The sequence below is a fragment of the Sus scrofa genome, chromosome 5, assembly GCF_000003025.6.
Source record: "Sus scrofa isolate TJ Tabasco breed Duroc chromosome 5, Sscrofa11.1, whole genome shotgun sequence".
In the NCBI taxonomy this organism is placed as follows: Eukaryota; Metazoa; Chordata; class Mammalia; order Artiodactyla; family Suidae; genus Sus; species Sus scrofa.
Genome location: NC_010447.5, coordinates 10,812,883 through 10,840,613, shown reverse-complemented (window position 1 = coordinate 10,840,613; position 27,731 = coordinate 10,812,883). Strand labels below are relative to the sequence as shown.

At 53.2% G+C, this 27,731-nt stretch overlaps 1 protein-coding gene across 1 annotated transcript; it reads left to right on the top strand.

Annotated features, from left to right (window-relative positions):
• Positions 1-24,248, top strand: CSF2RB (colony stimulating factor 2 receptor beta common subunit). The gene is made up of 14 exons (XM_001924779.5): positions 1-305; positions 7,615-7,863; positions 9,087-9,210; positions 10,384-10,574; positions 14,045-14,196; positions 14,280-14,448; positions 15,007-15,142; positions 15,294-15,451; positions 16,836-16,975; positions 17,484-17,646; positions 19,031-19,121; positions 19,343-19,400; positions 20,271-20,374; positions 21,067-24,248. The coding sequence occupies exons 2-14, from the start codon at positions 7,788-7,790 to the stop codon at positions 22,187-22,189; spliced, it is 2,685 nt and encodes an 894-aa protein (XP_001924814.3). The 5' UTR covers positions 1-305; positions 7,615-7,787; the 3' UTR covers positions 22,190-24,248.

Below are 27,731 nucleotides of genomic sequence, written 5' to 3'. Positions count from 1 at the left end.
ATAGAGGGTGTATAGACGTTTACAGCCAGACCAAGTTCAGAAGACAGAAGTACTTCTGGCCCAAGGAACATCTGCAAAGTCAGACAGGCTTGGAAAAAAACAACAACCCTATATCTTGGTGTCCTCATTTCTAAGAAGCTGGGCAATCTCGTGAAGAGTCACTTGTGCAGAAAGGGGCCAGAGCCGGCCCGCTTCCTCTTTCTGCTTCTCTGTTTCCTAACAACGTCAGCATAAATAGGAAGCCTGAGAGACTGTCAGCCGTCTGGAGACTCCAGCAGAAGGTCGGTCTGTCGCGGCACAAAGAGGTATGGCCCGGCTTGGGGGCAGGCTGAAGGGCGGGGTGGGGTGCCGGGGGCGTGTGGGAGTCTCGGATGGAGAGGACAGGGAGGGCCTGGGGGTGTCGAGAGGGGCAGGTATGTTCGCAGCCCTCGGGAGGTGAGGGCTTGGCCTCTTGGGAAGACCTGAACCCAGCCTCCAGGGCAGCCCGTGGGCGAGGAGGCCGTGGGGGCCCACCTGCCTGGGTGTTGGGTGAAGGGCTTTGTGGGGGGCAGGCCTCCCTGGGGGATCCCCCTGTCCTGGCAGTGTGGAAGGTGCCTGGGGTGATGGGAGTGCTCTGACCTGAGAGTCAGACACCTGTGTTCTGTCTTCTGTTTTGTCACTAAGTTGTCACTAAGGGGTCAGCGACAGTGAGAGGAGCCTGTCCTATGCCTCTGTTCCATGTCTCGAATCAGGGAGCGCTCAGAGTCCCTGACCTCTGGTTTAGAAAGAGCGTGTGCGCGTGAGTGCGCGTGTGTGTGAGTGTGTATGCTCGCGCGCGCTCACGAGCTCATGCGCATACGTGGTGTACCCGCGGAGGATGGAGCGCGGGACCGGGAGGCAGTGGATGAAGCCAGGAAACTTGCCACACTCAGGCCCAGAGTTTGGTGCAGCTGGAGAAGCTCACTTGGGAAGATAAGAAGGGACCCAATCCCTTACTTAAGAGACATCAACTGGAGTTCCTGTCGTGGCGCAGTGGTTACCGAATCCGACTAGGAAGCATGAGGTTGTGGGTTTGATCCCTGCCCTTGCTCAGTGGGTTAAGGACCTGGCGTTGCCGTGAGCTGTGGTGTAGGTTGCAGACGCGGCTCGGATCCTGCGTTGCTGTGGCTGTGGTGTAAGCCGGTGGCTACAGCTCCGATTCCACCCCTAGCCTGGGAACCTCCATATGCCACGGGAATGGCCCCAGAAAAGGCAAAAAAAAAAAGAGAGAGAGAGACATCAACTCCCCCACCGGAAGACGTTTTTCTTTATTGTCGCATGTCGCCCTGAACCTCTGTTGCTTAGTTGGGTTTGGGCCCAGGTGTGTGTGTCCTGGGCTGAAGTGTGTTGGCTCGGGGGTGGGCGTCTGGGGCTTGTCTGCCTCAAGGTGTGTTCAGGTGTGTGCCCTTGACCTGTGGATGGCAGGGCACGTGTTCTGTGGGGCCCCACTGGGGTCTGAGCCTGTGGGACTTGCCAGAGAGGCTCCAGTGACAAATAGTGAATGTACAATCTTTAGTCTTCGAAGGCCCCACTGTTACATTTTTACATATCAAGGTCCTAATTTTCTCTTCTCATCTTCCCTGCTCCCTAATAATCTTATAATGAGTAAAACCTTTCTTAGTAATTTTTGGTCCCTCTTTTTTCATTCGTTTTCCTTATGTGGTGCTATATTCACCAAAAAATACAGTCTACTTCATGAGTTCTTTAATCAATGCGTTTAATATTAAACAAGTAAATACATGGATACCTGCTTTGTTAAAAAATCTTTAAAAATCTCACAAATGAGATTATAACATATCTACTGCTCTGTGACTTAGTCTTCCACTTAATATAACATTTTGGGAGTTCCCGTCATGGCGCAGTGGCTAACAAATCTGACTAGGAACCATGAGGTTGCAGGTTCAATCCCTGGTCTTGCTCAGTGGGTTAAGGATCTGGCGTTGCTGTGAGCTGTGGTGTAGGTCGGAGACGTGGCTCGGATCCCGCGTTGCTGTGGCTCTGGCATAGGCTGGTGGCTACAGCTCCGATTCGACCCCTAGCCTGGGAACCTCCATATGCCGCCCTAGAAAAGGCAAAAAGACCAAAAAAAATATAGATAGATAGATAGATATAACATTTTGGACAACATTCCACAATAATACATGTAGATGTAACTCATTAATTAGCCCTAAGAGATCCATGGCATTTCTTAGCATGGACACACCACAATTTACCCGATCCCATGCGCCTAGACACTTAGATGGTTTCCAGTGTTTCCACACCTCTTAATATATTTCTGCAGCCAGATTCCCAGAAACAGAATTGCAAGGCAAGAGATCCCATGTTTAAAATAGTGACAGATGGTGTTCCCGTTGTGGCTCAGCAGTCATGAACCCAACTAGTATCGAGTCTGGGACCTAGACCCCAGCTCATGGCAACGCCGGGTTCTTAACCCACTGAGGGAGGCCAAGGATCGAACAGTGTTCTCATATACTAGTCGGGCTCCTTACCACTGAGCCATGATGGGAACTCCAGGAATGGCTTCTGTATTATCAAATATTTAGGAGCATCTGTCAAGATCAACTTAGCCTTTTTCTCTCCCTTTTAATCTGTTGATCTATTTCTTTTCATCCTGAATAGATTGGATGCATTCCTCCTTTAAAAGTCTTTGTCAGATTGTCCTGTGAGATTATTTTTGCCTGGAGTGCATTTGCGTTTTGATTTTTTTTCCTTTTCCAGTTTTTGTTTTATTATCATTAAATATCTTCGTAAGTGTGGGAATTTTTGTGTGCACATTTATTATGAGAAGGTATTTGGCTTTTCTCTTCTCCTTTCCCCCTTCCTATCATCCTCTTGCGCCTATGCTTACCCCTCATTTTATTTTTAACACTTTTTTTTCCCCTTTTTATGGCCGCACCTGCGGCATATGGGAGTTACCAAGCTAGAAGTCGAATTGGAGCTATAGCTTCCAGCCTGCACCACAGCCACAGCAACTCGGGATCTGAGCCGCATCTGCGACCTACATACACCACAGCTCACCACAATGCCGGATCCTTAACCCACTGAGTGAGGCCAGGGATCAAACCCGTGTCCTCATGGAGACTAGTCGGATTCCTTACCACTGAACCATGATGGGAACTCCCAACACTTACATTTTAAACACACATATTTAACTTACATTTTCCATCAGCGTTTGGGCTTACGTATTGTATTGTATATGTGCTTCTCCAAAACAGGTCAAGATCCTTAGCAAACTTTTAGTTCTTCTCTGCTTCTCACCCCTAGTCTCACTGCCAACTCCCACGGTAAAGTCTTCTGAGTTTCACTTCAATATTGTCATGCTGCATTTGTTTATTCTCAATGTATAGCATAACGATTCTTCTTACTTCTTTGCTTCTTCATTGGTTTCTTCTCTCAACACTGATGACAGTATCACGTTATCTTTCTTTCCTGAACCTTTTGTTTTTTCTAAAATACACCCGAGGCGTAATCTTTTAGTAAATATCTGAAAAGCTTTCTGTTTTTTATGTTTCCAAAGTGCTGTGGGTTTTTGCCCTCGAATTTTGACATAAGCTTGATGTTTTATGACTCTAGGTTCAAACATATTTTCATCTCAATATAATCAATATATTACTATCCATTTAGAGTTCCAGGTCACTTGTGAGAAAATCTGGCCAAACTGATCTTTGTTGCGTTGAAAATAACCTGTCTGTTTCCTTCTGGAAACTTCTAGGATTATCCTTTTATTCTGGGATGACGGAAAGTTCATTAATATGTGACTGAATGTGGCACTATTAAAAATGAACGCTTTCCCGTTGTTAGCCAAGTGACTTCTCTTCTGGGAAGGCTGTCCCGACCTCCACTTCCCTGGCTCAAAGAATTGCTCACCGTATAGGGAAGCAACATTAGTCTGGAATGATTTATATGTTAGATTGAAATTTCATAGGTCACAGTCTGCAGTGTAAAAACAATGTGAGCAAAATTCTGTGTTTATCACTCTACGCCCATGCCTTCATTGTTTTTAAAATTAAAGTATTTGAGGAGTTCCCGTTGTGGCGCAGTGGTTAATGAATCCGACTAGGAACCATGAGGTTGCGGGTTCGGTCCCTGCCCTTGCTCAGTGGGTTAACGATCCGGCGTTGCCATGAGCTGTGGTGTAGGTTGCAGACGCGGCTTGGATCCCGTGTTGCTGTGGCTCTGGCGTAGGCCGGTGGCTACAGCTCCGATTCAACCCCTAGCCTGGGAATCTCCATATGCCGCGGGAGCGGCCCAAGAAACAACAACAACAAAAGACAAAAAAAAAATTAAAAAAAAAAATAAATAATAAATAAATAAATAAAAATGAACCCTGCTCTTCACTTAGTGAACTATTGTCTCCTTTAAAGCCCTGTGGATTTTTCTTCTGTTTCGAATTGTATCTCTTTGGTGGCACATGGAAAATCCCTAAATAACAGTGGCTTAACAACATAGAGGTTTAGTCTTTTCCTTACATAAAGGATGTCCAGAGGTAGGCAGTCTTGGGCTGTTACTGTTACTCTACAGTGAGAAGAGGCATCCACATTTCTCTTTTTTCTTTTGCATATGACTTCCCCTGGCAAGGTTGCCTTATGATTCAAAATGGTTGCTGGAGCTCCAGCCATCACTTCCAAGTTGCCGGCTGGAAGAAGGAAGAAAAGCAGGAGGGCAAAAACCGATTCTTCCCACCTGAGCCAACTTCCTTTAAGTAGTCTTTTTTGGAAGGCACACCCAATGACTCCATTCATATCGTCTTGGACCAGTCACATGACCACACCTAGCACCAGGAGAATGAAAGGAATATAACCTTTTATTCTGTGCAGCAGTAAGCCCAACTCACACCTCATCTTCTGTTACCAGGGAGGAAAAGGACAGCCAGGTAGCTGACACTGTCCGCCGTACCTGAGCTCAGTTCTCCTCTACTTGGCATCCAGCTGTTGTAACTCCTAGATTTCTGTGCCAGGTCTCAGCTTTTCTTAAGACTTTCCAGCTCTGCCTGTTGGCTCTGTCTTCAGTATCTACCTTTGTAACATGATTGTTTATATGGTGTTAGTTCTGTGATTTGGCCCATTATTAAGTTATGGGTTTTGCTTGGTTTTTAGCGGATCTCATACTTTCAAATGCCAAGAACTCTGTTTACCTTTTTCTTTGCATAGCAGTCTCTTCTTGATTGGTTATGATTTCTCAAATCTCCTTAAGGATGCTAATTCAGATTTTTTGTTTTGTTTTGTTTTCTCTGTATCTGTGCATGTCTACAGAAGTGCTTGTCGGTTCAGTACACATCAGACATGGATCACACCAGCAGTTGGGAAATACAACCACGGCTGGCATAGGGGTTAACAACACAAACTCTAAAGCCAACCTCCTGTGGGCTTCAGTCTCAGCCTCTTCCTTACTAGCTGTATGACCGAGGACCCTGCACCAGTTTCCTCATTTACAAAGTAGAGTTTTTAACCTGCCCGTTGGTGTCTTAATATCTTTGAACAGTGCCTGGCTCATGGGAAACATTTTATAATTATTAGCCACTAATATGAATTCTCTGCGTGGATGTGACTTTTATGCTTGTGTCCTTTGATGACACTAATGTGTCGGAGCTATTTACAGTGTAAAGGTAGTCACCTGTTCGCTATACTTCTGACACAAGCATTTACTCTGCCCTTTGTCCATTGCTTTATAGTTGAGTAATTTTGACGAGATGCAGAAATTTCGCTTTTATGTATTTCTGTCAGCCTTTGTCTCTCTGATTTCTTCTAGGGCTTTGAAGCTTAATTAGCTCAGAGGTAGTCACTTCCATTCTTTGCAAGTTTAATATGATTTTTTTTTTTTTTTTGGTCTTTTTGCCTTTTCTGCGGCCACACCCGCAGCATATGGAGGTTTCCAGGCTAGGGGTCGAATCGGAGCTGTAGCTGCCAGCCTACACCAGAGCCACAGCAATGCGGGATCTGAGCCACATCTGTGACCTACACCACAGCTCACGGCAATGCCAGATCGTTAACCCACTGAGCAAGGGCAGGGATCGAACCCACAACCTCATGGTTCCTAGTCGGATTCGTTAACCACTGAGCCACGACAGGAACTCCAAAGTTTAATATGATTTTACTGCCTATGTTTAAGTTCTTAATTGACTAGATCCTCTGATGATGATATAAGAAAGGAATTTAGGCTGATGTATTTTATGATGTTATTAAATTATCTCAGCACTTTTTATTATTCCATCACTTCACACTTATTTTTGGTTCCTCCTTCATCATATAATACATTTTTTGGGTGAAATAGAGCTTGCCTGGTCAGTATGTCCATTGATCTGGTGTGTATGTGTGTGAGAGAGAGACAGAGACAAAGAGAGACAGAGAGACAGACAGAGAGAGAGAGAGAGAGGGAGGGCAACCCATTGATTTGTCAGATCTTTGCACAAATTTTGCTTTGGGTAGAGAGCCCTCATTTTCAAAAAATCCCATGCACTGTCCTCATATATATTTTGTTTTCTTCTGAGCTCTTGCATACATTTTGTCAATTTCTGATTAGAATTGTGCTCAATCTATAATTTATTTGGGGGTGAACTGCCTTCTTTACACAAGCAGAATCTGCACTTGTGCTAAGACCCAAGGAGAAGCTCTGAGTTCTTGGCTAGTCCCAGGTAGACAGAGCAAGCTGCACCAGCTCTCCCAGACTCTGTACCTGCCTGTGGCATTGCCTCCACCTGCAGGGACTAAAGGGGAAAAGACACTGCCCCAGCTCCAGACAAACTTTCTCTTCCTTCCCGAGCTTTTCTCGGACTAACTGCCCTATAAATGTCATTGAGATTGGGTCAATGTTGCTGTGTAAGATGTGTCAGGTTGTACCCATTTTACAGATGCAGAGAACAGAGTTCAGGGAGCATTGCGGAGTCAGCGTGGGGCATGAGAGGGGCAGAGCCTGGGTTGAAAGTCAGTTTGGCTGAGCCCAGAGCCTTGCTTTTCCCAGCAAGACAGCTGCTGGTGTGTGTGTGTGTGTGTGTGTGTGTGTGTGTGTGTGTGTGTGTGTCTGCAGCTTAAGTGAAGTTTTAGCCCATCTTGCGGCAAAAACGGAGTCACGGTCCTCTGTTCTCTTCTCCTGGTACTTCCCGGAGCTGGATGAATTCAAAAGAGGAAACCCCCAGCCTTCTACGGAGAAAGGGGAACTGGCGATTCATGGGGGTGGTGTGGGAAGAATGAGGCAAATGGAGCAGGGAGGGGAGAACACTAGCCCCGTGTGTGTGTGTGTGTGTGTGTGTGTGTGTGCGCGCGCGCGCGCGAGTGTGTGCACACACGCGCACCCATACCTGGGGGAGGATCACACCCCCAATACCCAGTGACTCCCCCAAACAGCTGTGAGTCAGTACCCACGGAGAGCCAGGGGCAAACCAACTGCCCTGCCTCCCACTTAGATTTTCTCATCGCCGGAGCAGCACCACGCACAGGAGAACCCACGTGCCCACCGGGGCGGGCGGGGGAACCCACCTCTTCAGAGGCCATAGAGGGCATCGCCCTCACGGTCACATCCCAGAGCCCACGCATCAGGGCCACTCCTGGGCCCACCCCACCATGGGGGCGGAGTCCAACGGGCTGCCCCCTTCTTCCACAGGCCTAGAGGAGGCAGGGTCCTGGAGAGAAGATTCCCGAGAGAGCCGAAGACATGTGCCTGGCCTGGCCCCCGGCTGGCCAGGAACACGAGATGTCAGGACAGTGAGGAGCCCAGACCCAGCCCAGACCTGGACCACTCCGGCTGGCTCCTGCTCACCAGAGCTAACTGGGGGGATGGAGCTGACCTGGCGGCTGCTCCCCATCGCCCTGTTGGTGCTCTGCTGGGGGCTCAGGGGGGCAGGGGCCCAAGGTGAGTCTGATCACCCCCTCCACTCCCCCATCCCCTTCCTCACTGCTGGGCCCCCACCCCAGGAAGCTCCAGACTCTGTGCTGCAAACTGCCCCCCAACCCTCTCCTCTCTTGCCCCACCCCCCTTCCCCACCGAGGCTTCTCTCTCCTGATCTTCCCTGGTCTCCTCTCCCCCCTCTCCCCACACTCCCGCTCCTTCTCTGGCCTCCTGCAAAGTCCATCTCTGGTTGTGTCCCTTCTTTTTTTTTCTCTTGAGCTGCACCCGCGGCATATGGAGGTTCCCAGGCTAGGAGTCGAATCAGAGCTATAGTCCCCAGCCTACACCAGAGCCACAGCAACATGGGACCCACACCACAGCTCACGGCAATGCCGGATCCTTAACCTACTGCGCGAGGCCAGGGATCGAACCTGCAACCTCATGGTTCTTAGTTGGATTCGTTAACCACTGCGCCACGACGGGAACTCCTGGCTGTGTCCCTTCTTTCCCACATCTCTCAGGTGGCACTCGAGGCCTCTGACCCCCCAGCCGGCCCTTCTGGTCCTTGCTCTGTCCCTCCCTCATCCCAGACACTCTGCTCCTCTGAAGGCCTTGCCCTCTTCCCACCTCTGCACCTTTGCTCCCGGGATCCTGGATCTGGGGACCGTCTGTTCTTGCCTAGAGGCCCTGCTGACATGCTCCCCGGGCTGCTCAGGCCAGTGAAGCCCCATCCCCGGGGGCCCCCAGAGAGCTCAGCTCCTCTGCTCACCCTGGGAGCTATGGCCCCCTTTCCATGGTCCTGGCCCAGTGGCTGCACCAAGAGAGCAGGGCCCTGACGACCCAGAGGGGGCCCTGCCATGTGCCCTCAGGGTGGGTTCGTGCCTCTGCTCCCAGGCTGCACCCACCGCACCCAGGGCCTGGGGGCGGGGCCTGTCCCTGATGCAGGTCTTGTCCTGGATGGGAGGGACCCTGTTTCAGAGCAGGGCGAGGCAGGGCTCGGGAAACCGGCTGTGAGCCCATTAGAATATTGGGTTTCTCTGCAGATAGGAGAGTCCATAACCGGCCCCCTCACATCCCCCAGCCCCTGCCAGGACCCCTGGGGACTCTGCCTGGCCTCCAGGAGCCTTTCTGGGACTCTGGGAGACCCCTCCCCAGTGCCAGGCTCCCAGGAAGGGCTGGGAGGGGGCGGGGACCAGGGACATCTGGAGGGGACAGGTGTGAGCCCCGCCCCCGCCTCTCCCCCTCAGAGACCTTCCTGCTGCAGAACCTGCGCTGCTATAATGACTACACCAGCCGCACCATCTGCAGGTGGGCAGACACCCAGGATGCCCAGAGGCTCATCAACGTGACCCTCTACCACAGGCTGAATGAGTAAGTGAGCGATGGGGGCCCAGGGCCAGAGGGAGGCGGGGAGGGGGCTGCTCTGCGGGGCTGTGCGGGACGGGGCAGGACGGAGGCCGGGAGGGGAGGCCCCAGCCCAAGAGTTCCTGTCCCTCAGGTGGCCTCGGCCTAACACCGACACCAGTCACCCTGGTTCAAATCACTTCCTATCACTGAGATATTCCAGAACTCCTAATGGGTCCCTCTGCTTCCAATACTGCCATCCCTCCTCAACCCAGTCTCGCCACAGCCCAGCAGCCAGAGGAATCCTTTCAAAGCAGGTGTTAAAATGTCGCTCCTTTGCTCATAAGTCTGAACTTTCGCCACTGACAGTGAAATCACGATGCCTTAAATTGCTTTAAAACACTGGCCTCCTGTCACCCCGTTCAACTAGGCTCCTAGACCGCCGACCCTCACGTCTCTGCTTTGTGCACACTCGTTAACTGCCTCATCATATAACACTCCAAACCTCTGCCTACCCCAGGGCCTTTGCATCTGCTATTCCCTTTATGGAACTCCCCGTTCCCCAGAATTTGCATGGCTCCCTCCCTCACCTCCTTCAAGATTCTGCTCAGATATCACTTTTTCCATGAGGCCTTCCCTAACTCCCTCATTTCAAACTGCATCTCTGGAAATTCCCATCGTGGCTTCGTGGTAATGCGCCAACTAGATTCCATGAGGACACAGGTGTGATCCCTGGCCTCACTCAAGTGGGTCGAGGATCTGGCATTGCTGTGAGCTGTGGTGTAGGTCACAGTTGCGGCTCGGATCCCGTGTGGCTGTGGCTGTGGTGTAGGCTGGTGGCTGCACCACCGATTTAACCTCTAGCCTGGGAACTTCCAGATCCCAAAGGTACAGTCCCCCCACCCCCAAAAAACCCCTTGTATTCCCAACCCCGCCCTTCTGGGCTCCTCCTGCCTCTTTCCTTCTTGACCTGTCTGTGTGAAGTTTCCCTTTTTGACATACAACATAGTTTATTCCTTTGTTTCATCTGTGTCATCCGCTATTAGGGTGTCAGCTCTATTGACGGGGATCTGTGGGTGTTTTGTTCCCTGCCAGGTCCCCTGGTCCTGGACAAAGCCTTACACGTGGGAACCCCTCAGTGCTGCTTGTGAATGAGCAATGCTTCTTCCCTCTGGGCTAACCTGTGTCCTCTTGTGGCAGGGACCTTCCACAGCCGGTGTCCTGTGACCTCAGCGATGACCTGACCTGGTTAGACCATCCTTGTCCGGGCTGTGTGGCCAGAAGATGTGTCATTCCCTACAAGGCTTTTGTCATCGCTGACTATGATTATTTCTCATTCCGACCAGACCGGCCTTTGGGCGCTCAGCTCTCTGTCACTCTGACTCAGCACGGTGAGGCCTGGGTCCCTGGCTAAGGGTTGTCCCCTGGGTGGACAGTGAGCCCCAGGGGTATCCAGGCTGCATGAGATGGGCCAGGGAGTGAGAGCCTTCAAGAGGTGGAGACCAGCTTGAGTTGGGTTGGGTTTTTGGGGGAGAGGCTACCATCTCCTTATGATGGAGGCATTGGAGCAGGTTCAAGGTGAAGAGTCCTGGCCAAGGGTACCCCCCACCCCCGCCCCTGAGGCTCTCCTGCCTGCCAAGCCATTGAAGGCTTCCCTTCTAGAAGAACAAGGCTTCCTATTCAGATACAAACTTTATAGCCTGCAGACTCTTTCATCAGTATGGTCTCGTGCAGTGTCTGTGATGACCCATTTTACAGATGAGGCCCTGGAGACCTAGAGCCACTACATAACTTTTGCCAAGTGCCATCATGAGCAGCCATGACAGTGATGGGCCTCAGACTTGCCCAGAGCTCCCTGCACGTTGCGGGTGAAGGTCATCCCCCCAATGGGTGCCACGTGCCCATGGCAGCCTAAGAAAGTGGGTGGTCTAGGGCGGGTGTCACTGATCATTTTATAGATATAATGGGCTTCATAGGACTGTATCTTAGAAATACACCCAGCACTTTAATCACATTGATTCAATTATATTTGTCCTTCGAATGACCCTAAACGTTACTTATAAAGGTGGGGTCAGTTTTAAAAGTTAGTATGCTTATGTCAAAAATCCAGCAGGTGGGAGTTCCTGTCGTGGCTCAGTGGTTAAAGAATCCGATTAGGAACGACGAGGTTGTGGGTTCGATCCCTGGCCTCGCTCAGCGGGTTAAGGATCTGGCGTTGCCGTGAGCTGTGGTTAGGATGCAAACTCGGCTTGGATCCCCTGTGCTGTGGCTCTGGTGTAGGCCAGCAGCTACAGCTCCGATTGGACCCCTAGCCTGGGACCCTCCATGTGCTGCGGGAGCAGCCCTAGAAAAGGCAAAAAGACCAAAAAAAAAAAAAAAAAAACCAGCAGGTGATCAACTTTTAGGAAACACTGTCCAAACTTTAATCATCTAATGAAATGTAGAGTCAGGCACTTCTTTTTACCCCCATTTCATGGGTGATGAAATAGACTGAGAGAACAGGAACTTGTCCAAGACTAGTTAATCAGATGCTAGTATCCGACACTGGGGTCCTGGGTCCCAAACACTGGGTCACATGTTGCTCCTTGCAAAAGTCAGAAGGGGAGAGGGTCCCAGCCTTTGCTTCCTGCTCTTTTCATCACAGCAGCATAACGTTGTTGCCTGGAGGAGGGGATCGGGGAGGCCATGGTGAGTTCACACCAAACCATGTCTCACACGTGTGTTTGGTGGCTGAGGAGCCCTGTCCCTGGCGGAGCTCAGCGCTCACAGACTGAAGAGCCCAGGAAACCCCAGATGCTGTCAGACATGTCACTTACTGAAGGCGGGTGTGTGCCCCGCGCAGAGGGCCACGGGACAGGGAGCCCCTGGAGGGGTCAGGACAGGCTGCCCAGGGCAGAGAGCTCTGCAGGGCGATGTGAAGGGTGGGAGGGAGAGAAAGAGCATCTCCTGCAGAGGACGTGGTGTGTGCACAGGCTGGGTGATGCTGGAGGGTGAGGCAGGTCGGGAGAACCGCTAATAATTGTGTCCTGGGAGCATCTGCTTCAAGACAGCTGGACAGCGGCAGGAAGGACAGGAGCAGGGAAGGCAGGGGCTTGACCTGGAGAGGCTTCTGTGTCCTGCCAAGGAGCTTAGGGGTCAAGCCCTAGGCAATGGAGAGCCACTGAAAGGGCATGTCATGATCAGATGTGGCTGTGAGGATGACGGAAGTGGGTGACATACAAGGTAGACAGCAGAGGACAGGAGGAGGCAGTAGGAGGGAGCCCAGAATAGAATGTAGCTAAGGCTCTCATCCCCGAGGGAAATGATGGGGAGTCGAGGGCTATCACCAAGGAAATTGGAGGCATACACGGCAAAGGTAGGATACACAAGCAATTCAGTCATGAATCTGCTCTTCCATAGCACACTGCAAACACCAGGAAAGCAGGGAACACACCATCAGTAACCCTGGCCCCGTGAAGTTTAGGGGGTGATGACAGAAAGTGCTACGGTCGGATGGGGACCACTTAGACATGAGGAGGGTGGCATGGCCTTTGCCTCCTGGAACACAGGCTGAGTGGGAAGGTCAGTTTCAGCCCAAACCATGAATCAAGGGGGTCATGAATCAAGGGGGTTGGGGCGTGCGGCACTGGGGTGGGGGCAGATCATGCATCTGATCTGCTCTGAGGCTACAGAAGTGGAGATCTGGATATTTCACTCCCTCTATCAGGTTCTCCATCTGTGAAATGAGCTAGTGGTCTGCATCTCTTAGGTTGGATAAACAGGTTTTCATCTACTGAATAGCTCTCCAGAGCCCAGTGCTGAGAAGGACTCCTGCTCCATGACAGGCTCCGGGACCAGCAGTGCAACGATTGATTAGCGATGCCTGCTGTGGCTGGGAGTGGGGCAGGCGGCCTCTGGACCTTCCATTCTGGGCTTAAGATTTTCTAAGACTCCAGCTCTGACATGCTCTATGGTGCCTGTTCCCCGTCTAGCAGGGACTATTTACATCTTGCTTTGGGTTGTATTGCATTTTGTTGTGTTTGAAAGGCATCTCTCAACATTCAGACTCAGAAGCTTCAGGAAGTCAGCAGCCATGCCCTTCATGGGTGAATCTGCTCACCCAACCCTGTAGGTCCCAGCAGGGGTCTGCTTGCCCTTGGTGGATGGACTGATTTCCTGAGAAGTCGCTGAAGGTGGCCTACATATACTCCTTCATTTATTCCTCCACTTCCCCATTCACTTTGTCCCCCACATTCCCTGAACCACTCATCTCAGGCCGTGGGGAGAGGGAAGAGGGTCAGCCCCCGCCCCTGCACCCACAAGCTTCTGGACCACTTGGGGAGGCAGATGTGGAAGCATCTGCATCCTCCAGGGCAGTGAGGACCATACCAAGGGCGATGGTGAGACAGGAAAAGGAGCCCAGGATTCTGCCTGGGGGTGGGGGGCTCCTTCTAGAGGAGGAGACATGTCTGCTGGGCTCTGAGAGGTGCTGGATGACCCTGGGCACTGGGAGGAAGGAAGGAAACCTGAACAAGAGAGGGAGGAACATAAATCACAGTGCCCTCTGCTGGGAAGGAGGCCACACAGGACACCTCATGGGCAGGGGGGCCAGAAGGAAGCTGCATTTGGAATTTAGGGAGCCTATGTTCTGTGCACACAGCCACCTGCACAGCCTTCATTCACCTTTTATACTGAAGCCCTATGATGTAGCAGGTGAAGGGCTGAGGTCCACAGAGGAGGTGGGTCTTGCCCAAGGTCACTCAGCCAGTGGGGGCAGTGTTCAGCCTGGAGCCCTGGTCTGTCCACACGTGGGCCATGCCAGCCCTTAACCTCCACACAGTTGTCTGTCCCCATAAGGACCCTTTCCTTCCTGTCCTTCCAGTGCAGCCCCCTGCGCCCAGGGGCCTCCACGTCAGTGCTGCCCAGGGCTGTTTCCTGCTGTCCTGGACTGTGGCCCACGAGGGTCCCCAGAGCCCCTGGCTGTCCAGCCTGGAGTTTGAGGTGGTCTACAGGCGGCTTCAGGACTCCTGGGAGGTAGGGACCCCCGTCAGCCCTGCCCTGAGCCCACAGGGACCCAGGCCAGCAGGCACCTGCTCCAGCAGTCCCTCTCTCCCCAGGATGCCCACACCATCCACTCCGGCTCCCCCCAGGTCACCCTGGGGCCAGAGCACCTCCTGCCCAGCAGCACCTACGTGGCCCGGGTGCGCACCAGGCTGGCCCCAGGCTCGGGGCTCTCAGGACGGCCCAGCCACTGGAGCCCAGAGGTTCACTGGGTCTCCCAGCCAGGTAACAGGGTGGGAGGTGAGACGGTGGCCCCTGTGGGGTGGGTGGCTCATTCCACCTCCTGGGGAGAAGGAGTCCAGGGCTCCCCACTGCAGGATTCATGGATCCTCTGTGCCAGGTGTTCCCTGAGCCCACCCTGTCCCTACTGGGACTCTGCAGAGGCAGTGGCTACATCTTACTTCCTGGCCCCAGTGTGCTGCCCACTTTCTCTGGAGGAGCAATTACAATTGCATCACCAGGGCATATGGGCAGCTGTGTTTTGGGAGAGCTGTACCACGGGGGAATATACCAGTGGGATTGTGTTAAATCCCTAAACCCTGAGCCAGAGGTGCCCTCCCTGTTTGGCACGCGGTGGAGTGGGGGTGGGGTGGGGGTAGATACAAAGGCTCACCAAATTCCCTCTCCAAACTGAGGTCACACAGCTGGCGGGTCAGCCTGGGTTTAAGCCCTGGTGTTTTGAGCCCAAAGCCCACAGTGTCTCCCCAATGAGTCTCCTGGGGGCCCACTGAGGGCTAGGGAATGAATGAATGAGGAATGAGTGAAGGACTGTCTCCTTCCCAGGGGATGAGGCCCAGCCCCAGAACCTCCAGTGCTTCTTCGATGGGGCCGCCCTGCTCCGCTGCTCCTGGGAAGTGAGGTCCAAGGTGACCAGCTCAGTCTCCTTCACCCTCTTCTACAAGTCCAGCCCCGACGCAAGGTGAGTGTTCCCTGCCTCTGTCCCTTCCCCTCCTCTAGGCCCTGCCCTCTCCAGGCCTCCTCCTGCCTCGGCAGAAGCCACGGCTCACCCCATGGTCTCAGGCCTCATGTGGCCCTGCTTCCCCTGCCCTGACCTCTGCTGTGCCCCTCAGGGAGAAAGAATGTTCCCCAGTGCAGAAGGAGGACACCAGCAGCCCCTACATCCGGCACCGATGTCAGATTCCTGTGCCAGACCCCAAGAACCACAGTCAGTACATCATCTCTGTTCGACCAAAGGAGGAAGAGAAACTTATAAAGAGCTCCGATAACAGTGAGTTTTTCTTGTGAGAGCACGCTTTCATTTGTAACCCGTATAAACTTAGGGTTCCTCATGGTCCAGTCTTCATGTTTGTCAATTTCAATGAAACAGTCCAGGGAGCAAATTGAACAAAAACAATTCCTAATATCTTCTGGAAGTTCTCGAGAAGCAATAATACCACAATGACAATGGCAAATAACATGAAGGGAGATGCAATTTATATTCCTCAAGAACACATCTTTAAAAGCTTTTACTCATTCTTCAGCTCTATTTTTTCCTCCAATTCTGCAGCTGCTCTGAAACTCCTACTGCTGCCTGTGGCCTCCTGGTCCTCCCACCAAATTTCCCTTTCATTCCCCGATTCAATTTTTCTCTTTTATATTTTCAAAGTCCTCCCCTGACAGGTATTTTTATCTTCCAAATAATTGATTTATGATTCACTTCTTCAGCTGGGTACCAGGGTCTATGCAAATAGACTGTAGTCCCTTGCAGGTTAATATCCCTTATTCTTGTTACATGGCAAAGACCTCATGCAAAGGAATCTCCTGCATTGCTTCATGAAAACCAGATTCTTCTCCCAGGTCCTTAATGTGTGTCAGAGGCAGTAGCCAATTTATTTTGGTCACCTGGGTTCACATCCACTATTTACTCTCTGGGATCCTCCAGGTTGCAGTCTTTGTCTCTACTACGTGTTAGCTGCCTGTTCTTGGCAAATTACTTAATCATTTTGGGGTTCAGTTCTCCGTCTGAAAAATAGACAAATTAAGAGTACCTACTGGACTTCCCATCATGGTGCAGTGGAAACAAATCCGACTAGGAACCATGAGGTTGCGGGTTCGATCCCTGGCCTTGCTCAGTGGGTTGGGGATCTGGCCTTGCCGTGAGTTGTGGTGTAGGTTGCAGACGGGGCTTGGATCTGGTATTGCTGTGGCTCTGGCATAGGCTGGCGGCTACAGCTTTGATTGGACCCCTAGCCTGGGAACCTCCACATGCCACAGGTGTGGCCCTAAAAAGACAAAAGACAAAAAGCAAAACAAAACAAAACAGAGCACCTACTACATAGGGCTGTTATTAGAATTAACTAAAATAATTCATGTAGATTTAGCATATATAATAATGCCTAGAATAATGTCAATACTCTAGAACAAATTAACAGTAGTTACGTTTCTACTTAAATAGTTGGAGTAACCCATGCCTTTGGTCACCTCACTACAAAACAAGTGTATCTCAGCATCTCCCAGGAGTAGGGTCAAAAAGAGCATCTCATCAAAGCAGATGGCCGGGTGAAGTGGGGGTGCAAAGACTCTGAGATGAATGGGGTCTGGGGTCCTGGGTAGAGTGTCTGTGACCAGCAGGAAATGCAAGGAATGTTCCCTAAAACTGCCCCTCCCTGCAGTCCAGATGGCTCCTCCGACCCTCAACTTGACCAAGGACAGAGAGGGCTACATCCTGCACTGGAAAGAAGAAAAAATGAATTATCCGCACATAGGTTACATCTTCCAAGTCCAGTATAAGAAAGATGCAGACTCATGGGAGGTAAGGTCTGATGCTCGGGGAGGGGCCTGAAGCAGGGGAGGGATAGTGAGAAATACCCTGGAAATTGTCACCTGGCAGATGCCTGGCTCCCAGCAGGTGACCAGTCAGAGGGAGCAACTGGGACTTGGTGGTCACCCCCGCATGCAGTCTGCAGGTCCAGAGTCCACTCATCCTGCATTGTACTCCCAGGAAGCATAATTCTGGGGTCCAGGCTGTCCCAAGAGGTGCTGGAAGGTTGGGGGGGGGGCATAGGGACTTCTTAGAGTTTCTGGGCCTCAATGTTATCATATGTCATAAGGTGCAGGACAAGTGGTGCTGTCCCTGGTCCTGTGGGCCCTGGCGTTTGGTCCTCCATGGAAGGAGTGATGCTGCCTCAGATCTGAGGATGGGACCACAAGCTTGAGACTGATGGGGAGCAGAAAAGCTGGGGTGCTGGGGAGGAGGTCTTCGTAGCTGTGCCCATGAGGGCCAGGCCTCAGCACACCTACTCACACAGCTGTATCCACAGGAGACCAAGACAGAAGTCTTACAGAAGGGCCACAGCATGTCCCTGCCACCTCTGGAGCCTGCCACCAGGTACCAGGCCAGAGTGAGAGTCAAACCCGACCCCGGCAGCTACAATGGGACCTGGAGCAAGTGGAGTAAGGAGCAGTCCTGGGACACCGAGTGGGGTACGTCTCCCCAGCCCCCACCCATTCTTCCCCATACGCAGCCCTGCTGTGCAGAGGACACAGATGCGAATGGACATATAGATGTAACCCCATCCAGGCCAGGTGTCATTGGTTATTAGAAGGTGACACCTGGGAGTTCCCTGGTGGCTCAGCAGGTTAAAGGTCCTGTGTTGTCACTGCAGAGGCTCAAGTTGCTGCTGTGGGGCAGGTTCAGTACCTGGCCTGGGAACTTCCACATGCCAAGGGTGTAGCAAAAAGAAAGAGAGAGAGAGAGGAAGGAAGGAAGGAGGGAAGGGAGAGAGAAATGGTGGGCAATGCATGCTTCCTTGAGAAGGCAGAGGCAAGCACATCTCACCAGTTCTTCTCCTTAGACTGGACCTGCTACCCAGGGACCACTCAGTCCAAGTTTGTGTGTGTGTGTCTTTTTAGGGTTGCACCCAAGGCGTGTGCAGGTTCCTAGGCTAGGGGTTGAATTGAAGCTGAAGCTGCTAGCCTCTGCCACAGCCACAGCAACATGGGATCCAAGCTGCATCTGTGACCTACACCACAGCTCACAGCAATCCTGGGTCCTTAACCCACTGAGTGAGGCCAGGGATCGAACCTGCGTCCTCATGGATGCTACTCTGATTCGTTTCAGCTAAGCCACGATGGGCACTCTGGTCTGAGTTTTCTGTTACTATGACAGCATACATGAGATACTATAGGTTGGTACCTGTGATTGGAAAGCTTTGGCCTGATTTCTCAATCTTCCTTGAATCTACACTTGCTAATTTCATTTCTCCATCACCATCACCAAAGTGGCCCCTGGGGGATGAGTACAGGTCAAGGTCCAGGAGATGGTTGCAGAGAGAGAATGAAGGGTTGGCAGGAAGGTCCCCAGTCCCAGGCAGGGATGAGCCCCAGGAAGAGGATCCTGGCCAAGCAGAAGAGGACTTGGCCACTGGACTTAAGAGAAAGAGTCCAAGGACGTCCTGGAGGGGCCCAGCCAGTGAGAGGCATGAGGCTGCCAAGCAGAAAGTTGTAGGGGCCCCTGATGGGCCTTTGTACCTGCTGATTTCTCTGCCATCACCCCATTCCCCATCTCTGCCTCTCCATGCCTCTCTGTTCTTGATGACCACCTTGTACGCTGCCTCCTTCAGGAAGTCCTCTGGGATTGCCACGGGCTGCAGTCACGGCCCTTCCCGTACTCCTGGACAGGATCTAACCCTCTGGGGGGATCTAATGTTCTGGGGGGTTCAGACAAATGCCCTCTTGGTCTTAGCCTGTTTCTGGCTTCCTCTCCCCCGCTGCACCCCAAGGCTGCAACTTCACGCAATTTCCTGAGCCTCCCGCCCATTCCCTCCCCAGATGCTAATGATCCTTTTCCCTCCTGGCTTCCCGGAAGTGCTCCCCATGTGGGTCCTGGTGTTTATCCTGGTCGTCACCACCCTGATCGTGCTTCCAGTCCTGCGCTTCTGTGGCATCTACGGGTACAGGTAAGGGGACTCCGTGCTGTTGGGAGTGGGTGGAGAGGGACCACCCAGGGAGCCCAGGGGGCACCAGGGACCCTACAGCTGACTTTCTCCAGTCCCAGCTCCATCACCCACTCCCAGTGGGGACTTGGACACATCTGCCCTGTCCCTTTCACCTCTATACATGGGCACCAGGTAGTTGCTTGAGATCTCAGGCAGCTGGCGCCTCCCTGCTGTCTCTCCAGGCTGAACCGGAAGTGGGAGGAGAAGATCCCTAACCCCAGCAAGAGCCACCTGTTCCAGGTAGGAGCTGGCTGTGAGGGCGGCTGAGGGGCTGAGGCTCCTGTGAGCCTGTGCCTGGGTCCCTAAGGCCCATCCCCCTCCCTGTCCTGTGGGCTTTGAGTGGGGGTGGGGGAGGTGGCCTGGGAAGGGCGGGGAAGCTCTAAGAGCCGGGCTAGCACCTGCAAGCCCAGTGCTGCCAGGCTCTGGGCCCCACAGATGCACAAGGTGCCCTGCCTGCGGGGACTCACGGGGAGCAGGACAGAGGGTTGTGGGGACCTGGGTCCCAGGGGCCTCAAGGAGGGACTAGGTGTCCTGGGGTCGTTACAGGGGTGGGAGGCAGAATGGTTCCCCAGACAGGAGAGCAGAGCTGAGCTCTGGGGGATCCAGGGAGGCGCGGGTGGGAGAGGCACCTGCAGGCAGGGAGTCCCTGGAGGGTGGGCAGAAGACTTTCAAGGGGGAAGATAGGGTGGGCAGTGAGGCTGGGGGCACCTCAGGGGAGGCTGAGAGGCCCTGGGGCGATGGGGGACCTGGGGGGCGGGAGGCAGCCAGGACGTGGGGCACAGGAGCCCTTTGACCAGGCAGGCAGGGCCAGAACTGCCTTAGGAGGGTCTCACAGCCAGTGCGCAGGAGATGAGGGGTGAGCATGGAGGCAGGGACACCCCGATTAGCTGACTCGTGGAAACAGGGTCCCAGCCTGGGTGCCCCAGGACCCCGCAAGTCCCAGCCCCTCTCTGGCCTCATCTTCCTGGGTCAAGAGGCAGTGGTCGCTCCTGCCCCTGCTGAGATTCTGCCATGCCTGGGGGGCTCCTGAACCCCCACCTCCTCCCTCTCCCCCCTTCACCTCCTGGAGCACCCCCACCCCACAGGCACAAATGTCCCTTCTCTTTCCAGAACGGGAGCGCCGGGCTGCGGCTCCCAGGCAACATGTCCATCCTCAGCAGCGGGAGCCGCCCACACAAGGGGCCCTGGGGTGGCGGCTACCCTGAGCTGGAGGGGTGAGTGTCGGGCGTGGGATCCCGAGGAGCTGGGATCGGGGCCCCATCCTGCACATCGGGGGCTCCAAGGGGGTGGCCTTGGGGCTGGGGCTCAGTGTGAAGGGATCCGTGGGGGCTGGTGGCACTGAAGCAAGAGGTACCCCAGTTGGACGTTGGGAGGAACTTCCGGATTCCCAGATCAACGAGGGCTGGACCCCAGACTTGAACTTGGGCAGGGGAGACCGGAGCAGCTGACCTCCCCACGCCCAGAAGCCCAGATGCCCTGGGAGACCCCACGCTGCCTGGGCCCCACTGGGTGGCAAGGGTCTGGGACCCCTTCTGACCTGAGCAGCTGAGCCGCCAGCTCCCCTTGACCCTCAAGTGGGGTAAGGGAGGGCCAGGGGATGGCTGAGCCGAGGCTGGGCCTTGACCTGGGCCCTGAAGCTGGCCGATGTCAAGGAGCAGAGGGCGAGGGGCCCCACCTGGCAGAGGATGACCTTGAACGTGAGCATGGAGGCTGGAGGCTGAGAGGCACGAGGAGGCTGAGGAAGCGCCCCGTGTCCTGCTCTGGGCCTGCTCCCCCAGCCCTTGCCCTGGCCTGCGTTTCCTGGGAGCTTGGGTGGGGCCGGGCCTTCCCCACCCCAACCCCTGGGCACGAGCTGAGGTGTCCACCCAGGCAGGTCCCAACATCCCTGCCCTTGTTGTCCCCACAGGGCGTCCCCTGTAGACTTCGGGCACAGTGAGGTGTCACCTCTCACCACGGAGGACCCTAAAGAAGCCTGCGACTTGTCATCTGAGTCTGGAGTGACTCTGGGTGTCTTGAACCTCCCCACGGAGCCACCCCCCGAGCCCCCACCGGGGCTGGCAGCCTCCTCGGGTGGGCCTGAGAGCCGGGTTTCTGGCTTTGACTTCAATGGCCCCTACCTGGGGCCGCCCCACAGCCGCTCCCTGCCTGACATCGTGGGCCAGCAGGGGCCCCCGCAGGCAGGTGGGAGCAGCAAGCCACAGCCCCCAGGGTCCCTGGAATACCTGTGTCTGCCCGCAGGGGGGCGGGTGCAGCTGGTGCCACTGGCCCAGGTGATGGGGCAGGACAAGGCCAGGCCTGTGGAGAGGGGGTCCAGCCCAGGGCCCGAGGGGAGCCCCTCCCTAGAATCAGGGGCGCCCCACCCGGAGCCTGGGCTGATGGCGGGTGGTCAGGACCCAAAGGCCAGGGCCCCCACACTTCTGCCCACTGGCTCTTGGGATCCTAAGGATAGCATTGCGGCCTCTGGTTACGTCACCACTGCAGATCTGACTCTCACCCCACCTACAGGGGCCCCGTCTGCCTCCCAGGCTCCCTCTCTGAACCTCCCCTCGGACCAGAACCCCAGCCCCTGTCCTGGACTGGCTGGTGGGCCCCCTGGATCCTCAGGCCCCCTGAAGCCGGAGTTCGAGGGCTATGTGGCCCTCCCCCCAACCACATGCCCGTTCCCCCAGCCCCCTCTGACCAGTCCTGCCACTCCTGCCGTCAGCAGCCCTGTCCCGAGCCCAGGGCCAGCCCGGACAGATGTGTCCCCAGGTTCCCCACCCCCCGAGGGGCTCCTCATCCTGCAGCAGGTGGGTGACTATTGCTTCCTCCCTGGCCCAGCGTCCGGCCCTCTCTCACCCCAGAGTAAGCCCACTTCTCCGGGACCCTGTCCTGAGATCAGAGACCTCAGCCAGGTATTCCAAACCAAGAGGCCCCCATCTCAGGCCATTCCCCAGGTGCCAGCCATTCAGCTCTTCAAAGCCCTGAAGCAGCAGGATTACTTGGCACTGCCCCCTTGGGACGTCGGCAGGCCTGGGGAGGTGTGCTGAGACCCTGGTGACCTTGCGGGGGGTGGGGGGAGAAGGAGAGGGTCTGCCTTCAACCCTGGCCGCCCGGCCTTGCCCTCCTGCCGGCCCCTGGTCCCTTCCACAGTCATTTCTGCAAAGCTGATAGAGAGCAGAAAAAAAGCAAGTCAACCATCTACCCCCTCCCTTGACCTTCAGCAAGTCAAGCTCCTCTCTCTCTCTCCCTGTCTGTCTCTCTCTCTCTCTCTCTCACACACACACACACACACACCCCACACGCTTTTCTTTCAAGTTAACTTATTTTAGGTTCTGAATTATTAGAGCTTCCTATACACACTCATCACATTTGCGTCATCATATTTCCACTCATTATCATCAGAGTGAGTTTGAGGTCCAGGCGATGCCCCTTCTGAGATGTCATGTCTCAGTCCGAGCTTATTCTGATGCTGACAGGTCTGGTTGTGTGGGGGACTCCTGTCTGTCCCTGGCAGGCGTGCATACACACACGACAAGAGTCCAGCCCAGGGACAGGAGGCAGGAGGCATGGGGTGGGGGCCCCCAGTTGGGGGGGGTGGTGAAGGCTGGAAAGAATAGCCCTGGAGGAGGCAGGCTTCTGTCAGGCACGGCAGCCCCAGACGTGGTAGGAAAGCGCCAGCCTTGATGATCACTCCCCAAAAATGGGCGTGATGTGGGAAGGACTGTTCTGAACTCATGAGAATCCCTGCTTGTCCCACCGAGGTGACTGGGTTCCTCGGGGACCACAGACCCTGCATCTTATAGAGGCCACCGACCTGCACCTGCGGAAGGCTGGTTCCTGGCCGAAGTGATCTTCCAACCCCCACCCCCACCCCCACCCCATCCCCCCCCCATTGGTGAGACCTGGGACAGTTCTGGAGAGGGCGAGTCCAGAACCCACACTGACTGTAGAAAAGTTGGAAAGACGTGCTCCACAAAGAACAAAATGATCCAGGGGCATGTACACTTTAAAGCTGAGAGTCCAAATTGCCTGGCCACCCTCCTTCCAGAAACACCTTACACAGCCCCCCCCCGCCTCCGCCCTGTGCCCCCACCGGCCACATACGAGGTGCTTCGGGTCTATGGCTTGTCCTATACGGGACATCATGGTTCTTTTAAATCCTCGCCTTTCTGATATGACAAAACCAACAAACCAACAAAAAAAGGCATTAAATTGTTTTCGTTTGCATTATTTGGTACCTATCAAGTTTGCACATATTTTCATATTTCCCGAGCATTTGTATAAGCCCATTAAGGTCTTGGATGTTTTTTTTGCTGATGAGGTTTTTAAAAGTAATCATGGTCTTTCATGGGTGGTGCGAATTTCTTTTGCTAGTTCGTGGTCTGTCTCTTCATGGCGTATGGGAGGCTTTGGGGTGTATCCAGTGTTGATTTGTCTGTGCGGTCAGGTACATCGACCCGGGAGCTCCCTTACAGCTCCGTCTCTGCTGTCAAGTCTACAAAGATCTCCCCACTTCCAAATGTCCTAAGTTATATATTTTTTTTCTGGTTCTTGTATTTCAAGTTTTTATATAAAAGTATCATGATTCTGGAATGTATGCCTGTAAGATGGAGAACTGGCTTTATGCTCCCCCCACCCCCCAACAAGTATCCTGAGGGTTCTGGCATCTTTGGTTGAATCACCCATTCTTTGTCCATGTATCAAAAACGCCACCTTGCCGATATAGAAAGTTCGTGAATATACTTAGTAGGTTTCTTGACTTTCAATTTTATCACATTGTCCTCTCTCTCCACGGCGCCCAATGGTTTTGAAGGTCCTAGCTTTCTACTATGTTTTAACAAATGGCAGAGCAAATATTCTTACTGCTTTTGTCCACGAATCCCTACTTATTACAGCGATGTTTGTGGTCAAAGAAAATGATAAAGAAATATTCACCAGTAGTGAAATGAATCACATTTGTGTATATTCTAAGGTAGAATCTTGGTTGAAAATGAATGAGGTGAACCTACATGCATTAGAAAGAGGCCCAGGATTGTATTTCCAAAATGCTTGGACATTGATACCTGGAAAAAAAATTGCAATAAAATATTTTTATTATAAAACAAATCCAAAGCTTAACGTGTGTATATGCCTTGGGGTGAATGCAGAGGGGTGCAGTTTGAAAGCACGATTGCTTTAAGGGAATGGACTCTGTTCGACAGAAGGGCCTTGGGTCTTTGAGACACTGCAGTGAAGTAGGGACAGAAGGGAAATGTTTCGTGTAATGGAGTGAGCAGCTGGTGGCCCTCCTGGGACACGCCAGGAGGGAGCCAGGGAAGGAGGGAGATGGTTTGGGGAAGAGGAGTATAAGGGATTCACTCTCTCTCTATAAAAATTATTATTATCTGAAATTCAAATCTAACAGAGCATCTCTGTTTTTGGTCTCTAATGAGAGTGGAGAGATAACAAAGAGACTGATCTCCCCATAAAAATAGATGAGAATGGAGTTCCCGTCATGGCTCACTGGTTAACGAATCTGACTAGGTGGCGGGTTCAATCCCTGGCCTTGCTCAGTGGGTTAAGGATCCAGCATTGCCGTCAACTGTGGTGTAGGTGGCAGACGAGGCTCGGATCCTGCATTGCTGTGGCTGTGGTGTAGGCTGGAGGCTACAGCTTCGATTCGACCCCTAGCCTGGGAACCACCATATGCCGCATTTTATGGATGAAGAAACAGAGGCACAGAGAGGGTTGGTAATTGGCCTAAAATTAGTAAGCGGCTGAGTTGGGGTTTGAACCCACACTGCCTAGCCGTAGCATCAGAATATTACTCTCTTTACTGCCTCTGGGGAAAAAAAAAAACTTATATAAAACAATACTTAGAAAGTCAGATTAAACAGGTGATTAAGTATATTTGCAACTGTACAATAGATATTATGTATATAACACATAAATAAAGCTTATCCTTTCTTGCTTTTTTCTTTTATTCCTAAGGAATATATCTGTATCTATAGCGAGATGATAGATACTGATCGACATAGCCAGAAGGAAAACTTTAAAGAAACTAGAGAGAGGAAGAATTATCCAGGCTCCATTTTCTGCCCTGAAACAATAAAACTAAAAATCAGCAATAGAGGGGAACCAAAAAAACAAAAAACAAAAACCTTGATGCACCACTCATAGTTAATCCCAACTGCGAGCAGTTTCTGCCATTATGCAATAATTAGACAATGCAGATATTAAAAATGAATGGCATTCGCATCCAAGCATTCAAGAGCACACAGCTACCAGGGGAGTGAGCGGCAGAAGCACAGGTCGTTTGTTTCCTCTTACAGCTGCACCTGCGGCATATGGATGTTCCAGGCGAGGGGTCGAATCAGAGCTGCAGCAGAGGCCTACACCGCAGCCACAGCCATGCCGGATCTGAGCCGCATCTGCGACCTATGCCGAAGCTCATGGCGATGCTGGATCCTTCACCCACTGAGCAAGGCCAGGGATTGACCCTGCATCCTCATGGACACTATGTTGGGTGCTTAACCTGATGAGCCACCACAGGAACTCCTGAAGTACTGGTCTTGGGTTAACACTTGCTTCTACAAGATACCACCCCAGACTAACACGTCATCACCTGGGAACTCCTTAGATATCCAGCCTCCAGGGGCTCACCCTGAACCTACTGAATCAAAAACTCTTTTTGTTGTAACAAGCTCTGCACTCATTTGTGGAGGATGACCAAGTGTGGAATCACCACCCTTCACCATCATGGATGCCTCTGACCCATAGAAAACTCTGGGGAAGAAGCCAGGGGATGGAAGAGGAGCAAGGCAGGTGCAGAGCCCCAGGTGAGGTAGGGCAGGGGACAGATCTCTCCAGGTCTGTTGTCACAGCCCAGTGGTGCTAATCCTGCCGTGGCTTTGCCCTTTGAAGACCTGAGATGTATTGTGTCCATCACACTGGGGTTTGCAAGGGCTCTTGGCCAGGGTAACAGTCCGAGCGCGCACTTCTGGGAGTGGAGAGTCTGCCCTGAAGAGGCGCGCAGCATGCTCCAAAGCTGGAGGGGATGCAGCGGTGCCCTATGTGCTGCAAGATGAATGAAGAGCCCCATGGGGCATGGGGAAGCTGGGGACACAACTGTCTGGGGGTCTTCTGGGCTCAGGATGGGGATGCTGGCTGCAGGAAGGGCAACACTGACAGAGGGGACGGGGAAAGAGACCTGGAGGAAACATCACAGAGCCCTCAACCTCCAGCTTCAGGGGGGCTGAGGATATAGGAGGCCCACCAGCCAGTCCAGGACGGGAGCTGGGGTTCTGGTCTGAGGGGAGGCTTAGAGAGGGAGACTGGGAGGCAGACAGGGCCACTGTAGCTGGGGTGAGAGTCAGATCTGCAGTGGTGACGTAACCAGAGGCCGCAACGCTATCCTTAGGATCCCGAGAGCCAGTGGGCAGATGTGTGGGGGCCCTGGCCTTCGGGTCCTGACCACCCGCCATCAACCCAGGCTCAGGGTGGGGAGCCAGGCCTGCCCTTGACTCCAGGGAGGGGCTCCCTCCTGCCCTTGACTCCAGGAAGAGCCTCCCCTTGGGCCCTGGGCTGGATCCCCTCTCCACAGGCCTAGCCTTGTCCCGCCCCATCACCTTCCTAGAACCCCCAAGCTGCATGGGGGGCATGGGGGCAGGTACAGAGCTGGCCTGGGGAGCTCAGTCTGGAGCTTTGTAAAGGAGAAGCAGGAGGGTGCTTTTTTTTTTTTTTTTTCCAGGCTAGGGGTCGAATTGGAGCTGTAGCTGCCGGCCTTCACCAGAGCCACAGCAATGCAGAATCAGAGCCGTGTCTGCGACCTACACCACAGCTCACGGCAACGCCGGATCGTTAACCCACTGAGCAAGGGCAGGGATCGAACCCGCAACCTAATGCTTCCTAGTCGGATTCGTTAACCACTGCGCCACAACGGGAACTCCAGGAAGGTGCCCTTAAACGATGTGTCTCCTCTGTGTTCTCCACCTGCTGCCGCACCCGGAGCATCAAGGCCTGGAAGGACCCCTGCGTCTGCCAGGGATTTTTTTTTTTTTTTTTTTTTTTTTTCTTGGGCCGCTCCCGCGGCATATGGAGATTCCTAGGCTAGGGGTCCATTAGGAGCCGTAGTCACCAGCCTAAGCCAGAGCCACAGCAACGCGGGATCCAAGCCGCGTCTGCAACCTACACCACAGCTCAGGGCAACGCCAGATCGTTAATCCACTGAGCTAGGGCAGGGACCGAACCTGCAACCTCATGGTTCCTAGTCGGATTCGTTAACCACTGTGCCACGACAGGAACTCCTGCCAGGGATTTCTGAGTGTCAGGAGCTGCGTCCCCTGGGCCAGGCTGCAATGAAGTAGGAAGTGGGACATGCAACACAGAAAGTTATCAAAGCAAATGTTAAAATATTAATACAGATATTAAAATATTCAACAATAAAATACTTTAAAATTAAATAATGATAAGGTGGATTGGTGAGAGAGCCTGAGTCTGACTATGAGAATTGATGGTGAAGATACATTTGAGGCAATCATTTCCCACCACACCACGTTCTGGGGAGGCCGTATCCAGAGGAATCATGTCTTGGGCGTTTCCACTGTGGCT

Bases quoted from the DNA above. Each gene is read 5' to 3' on its own strand.
- CSF2RB (XM_001924779.5), top strand. From the start codon at position 7,788: ATGGAGCTGACCTGGCGGCTGCTCCCCATCGCCCTGTTGGTGCTCTGC. The intron at 15,452-16,835 runs GTGAGTTTTTCT...CCCTCCCTGCAG, and splicing joins TATAAAGAGCTCCGATAACA to TCCAGATGGCTCCTCCGACC. The intron at 17,647-19,030 runs GTACGTCTCCCC...GCTTCCCGGAAG, and splicing joins GTCCTGGGACACCGAGTGGG to TGCTCCCCATGTGGGTCCTG.